This window comes from Calidris pugnax, unplaced genomic scaffold, assembly GCF_001431845.1.
Source record: "Calidris pugnax isolate Ruff unplaced genomic scaffold, ASM143184v1 scaffold558, whole genome shotgun sequence".
In the NCBI taxonomy this organism is placed as follows: domain Eukaryota; kingdom Metazoa; phylum Chordata; class Aves; order Charadriiformes; family Scolopacidae; genus Calidris; species Calidris pugnax.
The window spans coordinates 81,486-91,072 of record NW_015093088.1 but is presented as its reverse complement, the minus strand read 5'-3'; the positions used below and the strand labels follow the sequence as shown (position 1 = coordinate 91,072).

The following is a 9,587-nucleotide window of genomic DNA, read 5'->3' as shown; positions in this document are numbered from 1 at the left end:
CTTAATCCCAACTAATGCTGATCCCACCAGCAGCGTTCCAGGGGGCAGAACGTTGTTCCCAGGTGCTTTAACAAGTTCAGGCAGGAAAAGAAGATTTAAATTGTTTAATTAAAAAAAAAAAAAATATGTGAAGAATTACAAGACAATCTTGGGCTTTTTAATATATGTATTTTGCTGTAATTTGTATTTGTTCCAGGGGATATAGCTGTACAGGCTACTAAGCCGAGTGAAAATTAAGTGTAATTAAGTAAAATGAGAATTGAAAAAGTCTTTCAGTGGTGCATGGGATGTTTTACTCCCTGGTTGTTTTCACAGCTCACCCTCAGCCTTTCAGACTCCGGTGAAAAAAGCCCTGACTGGCTTCGCCGCCGGCGCCTTTCTGCCCAAGAAACCCAGAAATCACCACTTTGCTTCTCAAATAAACTGGTCCTCGGGCTCCAGCAACGATGAGTCGGGGGAGAATGAGGCGGTGGCGGAGAAGGCAGTGCTGCCCAGGAGGCTGGATATCTCACCCCTCCAGGCAGCTGGGGCTCCTGCAGCCTCGGGGGGCTCCTCGGGGCAATCCTCCCCCAAATCCGCTGCCTCCTACAAGCCCCTCGTGCCCGTGATGTCTTTTTACAGCAAGGAAAAGCGGTACCTTACCCCTCTAGAGAGGAAAGAACTGAAGGAGAACTGCTTTTTGAGGGAGAGGAGCAGGGATGACAACCTGCCGGCCGCCAGCAGGACTGAGAAGAGGAACTTGAGCAGGCCCCCCAGCTCCAAGCCCCCCAAACACGCCAAAGCTCCCCCCACAAGCCTGAAGAAAGCAAAGGCAGATGTTCCTCCAGGAAAACCCAGCGCAGAGAAAGAGAACGTGAATATCCTGGTGAAAAAGAAGAGGGATTCTCCCTGCCGGGTCCTGAGCAGGATGGTGAAACCTGCCTTCAAACTCCAGCTGGGAGCGGCGTTTTTTTCCGCCAGGAAGAAATCACACTCCAAAAAACCACTTGGAGATGCTAAATCTCTCCCGGCTGACCCCAAATCTCTGCAGGAAAACGCTCAGCCCGCGCCGCTGACAACTAGCAAGTCGAATTCAGGTGATAAAACCCAAATTCTCAAGGTGGAGGGCATCTTGAGGAGCATTCCTGTGCCTCAGGAGAAGGGAAATGCCAACAGGGAGGACTCTGTGAGCAGTGAAAATCCAGAGGGAGGTTCGGTCGGGGATGGAAAAAGATCCCAGGGGAAAAACGGGAGCAACCTGGGTCCAGTTTGTGCTTCCCAGAACCCAGGGGACAGCGATGGAGAGAAGGGGGTGAGTAAACGTGTCCCCCAACACCAGGGGTTGAGGTGACACACACATACAGCGTCCTGGGAGGGACAGACACAGGGTGTTTATTTAGGTATTTTAGTGGATTTTTGCCTAAAAAGGCTTCCACAAATTTATTCTTGCCTTATAAAGGTATAAAACTGGGGTAAACCTCCAGGAAGGTCTTGTCAGCACCCCCATCTGTTGCTATTATTATAAATATATATAATATATAAATATATATAATATATAGATATATTATATAAATAATATATTTATGATGGCTGAAAGTTTTTTGCATGAAGCTTTTGCAAAAGCCAATATATATCTTGGTTCCTCCCCGCTTGTGATAAAGGGCAAAGCTGAAAAAGACGTTTTTCAGCAATTTCTTTTCTGTTCTCTTCTTGTTTTAATAAATATAACCCAGGTCTGACCTCACTGAGCACCGGGGGAGGTCAGAGCTGGAGGAAGGAGGCGTTTCTCAGGAGCTGTGGGCTCTGCAAAGCCCAGTTTGGTTTTCCTCAGCCACTGAAATCACGGGGCAGAGAAAGCAAACTACTTTCTAGAGTTGTCTTCATTTCGAGGCTTCTCCTGGGTCACAAGATTCTGGTTGCTGGGATTCAGGGATTAGCTTTTTTAGGGATTATTTTCGCAGCAGGAGCCACGTGTGGTGCTTTCCTTCTCCAGGGAAGCGAGAAAAAGGCCCTTTTTTTTCCCCTACTTTAACAAACCAACAATGAATTTTCGGAGATGGTCAGTGTTTGAAGAACTTGAACCTTTTTATATATCACTGAGGAGATATAAATATCTTTTCTCTATCGCTCCCTTAGCAGTGAATAAACCCCTGGGGATGGAAAAGTGGTCTTTTGGGGTTGTTTTTTTTTTTTTTTAACTGTACATTAGATTCCTGCACAAATATATTTAGCGGGGCTGGAATGGTTCAACTTCTTGCACTTAATTTCATGTTTTGCTGGTGTGTTCCTGCATCTGAAACAAAGTAGGAAAAGCCCCTGGAATGCTACTGTAGGATTTTATACTGGGTATAGAAAGGAGGCAGTGAACAAGCCTGGGAAGCTGGTTTTTACAGAGCTAATGTGGTTTATATTCCTTTTTTTGGGGGGGTTCAATAAAGGACAATTTATTGCCTCCTTCAGTCACCTGCGCTGGTTTAGCGTCTCCCTCACGCTCCAGCCTTGACTCTCAATATGTTTTTACAACTCAACATTAATAAAAGGCAAATGTTTGCTTGTGTGATCTAATCTTGCACGTGCAGGGGAAAAAAAAACAACCCAAATTTGAAAGTTTTTGTGGGTTTTTTTGTGTTGGCAAACAGGGGGTGTTTGAAAAGGGAATTGAGCCAAACACAGACTGAATTTGGCCTTGATTAATCTTGAGATTCAGCTACAAACAGTTCTTTACCTGCTGACACTCAGCTTCCTGGTGAGATGGGAAATAACACACCATCATATACAAAAGCAGCAGGTTTTTAAGGCAAAAATCAGTTTGGCAAACTTTTATTATTTTCTTTTTTAATAGAATATTTGCAAGAGGCTTCCAAAAGCTGTGGAGGTGCCAAGTTGCAGAGAGAGAACGAAGCAGAGTCCTCAAAATGCTGAGGTGAGGAAGTGATACCAACCTCCACAGTTAAGATTTACTGAAAAACAAAATTACACAACCCCCCTCCTTCAATAAGGGGCCTAAGGAGGTGGGAGGGTGTTGGGGATGAAAATCCACCATCGCTGTCGTGAGCTGAGCTGGGTCTGACTGGTCAAAGATGAGAAATTGGGGATATTTTGCCCCAAGGCTGCGAGGAACCTGCAGGAAACTACTTTTTCCTCGGTGCTGGAGGGCAACGTTTCCAGCAATATTTTTAATTGCAGCAATTGGATGTAATTTTAATATGAGGGAGAGGGGTAATCTGCCAAACCCTCTTCCTTTGTTGGAAAATACAGCCCTTGGTGACGCTTCATAATGTCAATTAATGTGACAGTCACTTGAGCTCTATGTGATTCTGTCGCTGTAGGAGAGTTTTCTTTTTTACCCTAAAATAAATCGTCTTAATTTCTAGGACGTTGAGGAAATCAGTTCTTCCTCAAGCCAGGAGTCGGACGATGGTGTTATTCCTTCGAGCCAACCTCCCCCTGAGGGGAACAAACCAGGTAAATGGGATTATACGGATGTTGCTGTAGGAAACTGAGGTGGAGGAGACTTTGAAAACCTCTTTGTTTACCTGCTTTTCCCCAACGAGATCAACCCTGATCAATTACCTGGATTCTTCCATCTTTCCTTTTTAAATCTTGATTTTTTTTAGGCACCTGAATTTATCCTTTATCTATTTTCTCCAGACTGAGCCACATCTTTCCTGCTGTGATGCCCCCAAATCTCCATCCCAGCCTTACCAGCGCTAATTAGCCAGAAGGGAGTAATTAACACTTTTCATACGCAGGGAACACATATATTTGAACAATAATTATATGAATATGATACTATTTTTTCCCCTGGGTGACTTTGCCCCTTTTCTCATGGTTGGTTTGCAGAGACAGTATTTCACACAAGGGAATTTTCATAAGTTATATAATAATTTTAAGACGCTTATTATTTTTTCCTCTTGGCAATACCAGGTGATAATAATAAGAAAATCTGTTGCTTAAATGTTATTTTATTGAGGCAAGCTGGCGTGTTCTCCTCCACCTGCTCTCTCATCTTCCAAATATGCACTAACATGTGCCAATATGTTTGCAGAAGTTGAGGTCATGTTATTTTATCCTTATTTCCTGGTTTCTTTTTTTTTTTTTTTCCCTGTTAAAAATAAGCAGCATTTGCTCCTCCAGCCCTGGGTTAATTCTTAATTCCATCCTTGCTGAGCTGAAAAGCTCTGATTTATCCCAGAGTTCTCTTCACATCCTTCCCCAGCTGTGGAATTTCCTATCTCCTCTGTGTTTTAATTGTGCTAACGATCTCATCCCAACTAATTCCTTTATTGATGACTCAAATAAAAAGGCCCTGACTGGCTTGTTCTCCTTTCTCTTCTGCTTTGATTCTTTGCTCAGGGTTTTCCCCTGGAAAAGGGGATGTTTTCCTGGGCCTGGCCTAGTGATTTGGCATTTCTGCTCCTCTTTCCCTTAGTTTCCCTTCCCCCTGCGATTCTGTGCGTTGCCAGGCAGTGAAAAAAAATTCAGGATTTAGCCCCGTTTGTCTCTTATTCCACTTCTTTCTGGCCCATCTGCTCTTAATGTGTTTCCTGAAGAAATTGCCAGCTCTCCTGAGCCTTTTCCCCTGCCATCCCTTTAGTCTTGCTTCACTTCAGAATTTTCTTTATCCCCTCCTGGGGCCGTTGTGAAGTTTGTTTTATTGAAGTTCCCCATTTCTCCACCTTTCCTCCTCTTCTTTGGAGTAGTGATGTGCTCTGTCCTACCAGTCCCTTTTCTCTCTGCTCTCTCCAGCTCTGCATAGAACCCTCCTCTCCCACCTCAACTTTTTACACTCTGGGGGGAAATTTTATTCCTCACTAATAATAATTTCCTTGAGTTTATTTACCAAAGTCTTTGCTAAATTGCCCCAAAACACTCAGCTGTAACCTGGGGCTGAGCCTGTCATTTCCGAGCTTCTCTGGCATGAGGAAGGCAAAATAATGGCAAATGGAGAAATCTCTTCTTAATTAACGCTTTTAATCAATAGCTGAGGAAACACTAGGCTGCTGCAGCAGAAATTCCTGCTTTATAATTCCAGTGTGAGGGGGGGGAAAGTACCAGGGAGCCCAGTTAGTGTCACTGGAGTGGATTGGAGGTAATTAACAGCTGGGTATCACTCATGAATATAACTTTCTATCCTGCAGCACCACCAGCTTCCCAGAACTCATAAGCTCTTGTCTCTAAAGTTCATTTTCACTGTTGTGGGTGGTTTTGAACTCTCTGTTGTGTCTGAATTTCTGTATCAGTGTGTTCTGCAGCCACAAAGGGGCCAAAACCACAATAACTTCACTCCTCTCTTCCAGCCTCTCCTTCCAACCCCGACATCTACCCCATATTCAGTGCACCCCCTGCCAGCAAGAAAAGGTAGGTTAATCATTGGGTTTTAATGAAAAAAAATCAGACTATTTCTGAAAACAATAACTTGGCTTTCTCCCCGTCCCTGTGAGGTTTGGGAGTCGGGTTATTTATTGGGTTGGCTTTATTTTCTTTTAAAGGGAAGATGAAAGCCATAATCTGTGTGGGTTTAGGGGGATACTAGACCATGAATAAGGAAATAGACATTTGCTTGCTGCCTGTAGTACATTTTACTTGTGAATTGGTACGTATTATTGAGTTGATTTATTTATTTATTTTTAAACTAAAAAGGTAAAATAGTTTTATCTTAAAAATTCTCTCTAAAATCATTAGAACAAGGCTTTTATGGTCCATTCATCACGGAGGATGGCCCAGCTTTGGTGGCGTTTGGGCCCTGCAGAGGGGTTTTTGTTTATTTATTTATACTAATTGTGTGTGTTCTGTCTGGAGTACCCATAACGAGCAGCATCTTCCAGTCTGGGCCAGTTCAAGTGTGAGTGTCCTCATCCACTGACACTGGAAAGGCTGGTGGGGCAGCTCTGCCTGGGGCTCATGCAGCTCCTGTGTCTCTGTCACACGCTCCCTCCTTCACCCTTAAAGCCTTATGGAATTTGTTTATAAACTGTTAAAATAACTCACTTCTGAGTTATTAGGGTTGTACAGACCTCAAGATTTCAGAAGTGCTGCTTCAGTGCTGCTTTTTGATTCCTTTTGATTTCCTTTTGATTCCTTTTGATTCCTGATAAATTCCTTGCAGACACTGGGGCTTTTTACTCACAAAGTCTGACCGTTCTACCTGGTGTCTGTGCTTCTAATTAGCTTCTTTCTTCAATTAATTTGCCGCTGTATTCGGAGACCTCTAATGGCAAAAGGCTTGTTTTCCCACGCAAGAACCAGAGCTCCTCATCCCTCTCCCATATTGAATCAACTTCCTCATACATTTTGGTAACAATAAAGTAATTTTAAGCCAAGTTTATTGTGAACATAAAAAAAACCACCCCAAACCACTTAAGTTTGTTCCAAAAAAAAGCCAAAATAAACCATCCCAGACTTGTCCCGCTACCGTCGTCCTCTGCCCCGGGAGTGTTGAAAGAGAAACCCGGTTGCAATATTTGCTTTGCTTCCTTCTGGGGCTTTTCCAAATGCCTTCAGTGGTGCAAGAGGAACCCGGGGATCTGTGGAAAATCCTGGTGTTTGTGATTATCTGCAAATGGGTTTGCAGTTGTCTCCTGGGAAGCTGCTGAGCACGAGCTTCTCCGCCGTGAAGCCTCCGCTTTGGAATTTCTCCTGAGCTACCAAGTCTATAAAATGGTTTCCTGTATCTCTAAATTAATTCCACATAAAGGTTTGCTGCACAACAGTTAACAATCTCCTGCTTTTAAGATCACTTAAAGAATTGCCACTTTACCTACAGGAGCCTAAAGGTCGGTTAGAAAAACCAGGACATGTAGCCCTAGGAGGAGGGGGAAGGGTTGGACCCTGCAAGAGGGGAGATGGAGCTGAGCTGTGGGGAAGAACTTGTTTGGTGGGAGGGTGGTGAGAGCCTGGCCCAGGTTGGCCCGAGAAGCTGTGGCTGCCCCATCCCTGGAGGGGTTCAAGGGCAGGTTGGAGGGGGCTTGGAGCAACCTGGTGTGGTGGGAGGTGTCCCTGCCCAGGGCAGGGGGTGGGAATGAGATGATCTTGAAGGTCCCTTCCCACCCAAACCATTCTGTGTTTCTATGAGAGTGGTGCTGACGTGGTGTGAACTCTAGAGTCCACTTTCCTCACAAAACAGGAACACAAAGCTTTGTAAGACAATCTCAGGTGAGAGCTGAAATTTTACACACAAATCAAACGGTGCTGACGTGGTGTGAACTCTAGAGTCCAGTTTCCTCACAAAACAGGAGCACAAAGCTTTATAAGACGATCTCAGGTGAGAGCTGAAATTTTACACACAAATCAAACACATCAGGGACACCTCTGGGGGACCATTTCGGGGAAAGTTTGGGTTTTTTGGGTCCTACTTAGACTTGGGTGCAAAATTGCCAGAGCTGAGCAGCTTTTTATGGAAAACCTCATTCACTATTCATAGAATCACAGGATGGTTTGGGTGGGAAGGGACCTTCAAGCCCCCCCAGTGCCACCCCCTGCCCTGGGCAGGGACACCTCCCACCACACCAGGTTGCTCCAAGCCCCCTCCAACCTGCCCTTGAACCCCTCCAGGGATGGGGCAGCCAAAATTCTGGGAACTAGGATGGCTTTGGGAGTGGGAGAGGGGTTTAATCAAGCGTCACATCCCTCTGAAATGCTTTTTCAGGACTCAGGCTGCGCTGGATGAACTGACTTCTCCCTTCGGGTCCAACCCACCCGTGAAAACACCTCACCCCTTGCAGAAGAGCAAGAAGGCGAAGGAGCTCTGCTCCAGGGATCAGATGGTCATTGTAAGGGTGCCCTGGGGGCGTGCTGGGGCCTTGGGGTGGCTCAGAATGAGAAATACATCCCGAGACGGAGCCATAAGTAGATTTTCTTATGTGCAAACCTCAAACCAACCCCGTAACCGGGCGGTGATTGATGTATTTAGCGCTAAATGAAGACAGGGCAGTAGCTGGGAAACACTCGTTAGGGTTTCCCTGGGACTAGCGCTTTATTACGTTAAGAGATTTATGGAATGTAATGCTAAATACCAAAAAAAAAAAAAAAAAAACCCAAAGAGGCCCTCTCACGGGTGGATTTCCAGGAAACACGCCTCAGCCATGAGGAATTTTTTGTAATCAACCATTGGTTCTCCCTTTTTAGCACCTTTTGAGTCCTTGGGCTGATTCCTGTCAAATTTCAGACCTCACAGATAGAAGTTTTTGAGCCTTTTGAAGGCTGGTCCCTGCAGGAGGGGGAAACCCGGGTGTCTGCGCCAAAGGGAAGCCAACAGCGTGTGCTCAGCAGCCCTCCCTGCCCTGAGCAGGGCTACCTGGTGGCCACCAGCCCCACGAGGGACAAACCGTGGGTGATGGGACACCAGGGGAAGCCCCAGCTGGGACCTGGGGAAGGAAAAGTTGAAGGTGCTGTGAAATTAAACGAGTCCTTAACAAATTAGGCTTCTTTTAAAGACCCATCTGCTGTTTTCTTGTACAACGGGCACTTGATTCCTTCTCTCCCCCTCCCTGTCTCCTGACAGAGGTAAAAGTGAGGTTATTTTTAGGTAAACGATGAAAAGACTCTACAGAGTTTTCCTTTGGTTTCATTTCTAGTGCTCTTTGACGATGTTTCCTCAGTGAGGACGTTGCTTCTCTGTTTCCAAAGGATGCATTCATTGTGTTCCCTGGATAATTTAACGCTCTGTCGCTCCGAATATTCTGCAAATAAGCCAAAGCTGGTCCTCCTCTCCACAAATTCAAGTGAAACAAATAGTAGAATTCATATTATTATTATAATTTAACGCTCTGTCGCTCCGAATATTCTGCAAATAAGCCAAAGCTGGTCCTCCTCTCCACGAATTGGAGTGAAAACAAATACTAGAATTAGTATTATTATCGATTATTGTTACTAGAACCAATTCTCAGCCTCATGCCTTAAAGGGAGCACGGTTTTGAGGAGCCTCAGAGCGTTTCACTGGTTTTGTTTCTCCCCAGGATGCCGGGCAGAAGCATTTTGGGGCCATAGTCTGCAAGTCGTGCGGGATGATCTACACGGCAGGCAGCCCCGAGGACGAGGCCCAGCACATCCAGCACCACGAGAGGTTCCTGGAGGCTCTCCGCTACGTGGTGAGGCTGGAGGAGACAGGGGGCAGGGAGGGGAAAAAGAGGTGTGGGATGCTCTAGTGCCCAAGGTTATTGGTTTATGGTGAGGTGTTGAGTGTGGGGTTTAGTTGGTGGGTGCGGTGTTTTTTGGTGGGCGTTTGGTGTGGTGTGTTTTGTATTTGTTTGGGTTTTTGGTTTTGGTTTTTTTTTGTTTGTTTTTTGTTTTTTTTTTGTGGTTGGACTCGATGATCTCAGAGGTCCCTTCCAACCACTAAGATTCTGTGATTCTGTGATAATCCAGGTAGAAAATGAGACAGTTTTGTCACCCTGGGGGTGGAATTTAAGCATTTCCAGCAACTCATCGTGTGGATGAAGGGGACTTTATTCCTCCAAGCTGGACTGGTTCACATTTCCAGCTTCATCTGCCAGACTCTTGGCTGAATCACTTCCTCTCTCTCGCTCCACCGCTAATTGGGTGTTTGTTTGGGTTTGTTTGGGGTTTTTTTTTCACCCACCTCCTCCCCCCACCTCTCTGTGGCAGGG

At 45.4% G+C, this 9,587-nt stretch overlaps 1 protein-coding gene across 1 annotated transcript in view; it reads left to right on the top strand.

Annotated features, from left to right (window-relative positions):
• ESCO2 (establishment of sister chromatid cohesion N-acetyltransferase 2) overlaps nt 1-9,587 on the top strand; it is a 20,470-nt gene that overhangs the window by 5,251 nt on the left and 5,632 nt on the right. The window contains exons 4-9 of the mRNA XM_014962784.1: nt 316-1,291; nt 2,822-2,902; nt 3,354-3,444; nt 5,280-5,340; nt 7,628-7,751; nt 8,937-9,068. Of these exons, the coding sequence (XP_014818270.1) occupies nt 316-1,291; nt 2,822-2,902; nt 3,354-3,444; nt 5,280-5,340; nt 7,628-7,751; nt 8,937-9,068 (1,465 nt within the window). The remainder of the gene's footprint in view (nt 1-315; nt 1,292-2,821; nt 2,903-3,353; nt 3,445-5,279; nt 5,341-7,627; nt 7,752-8,936; nt 9,069-9,587) is intronic.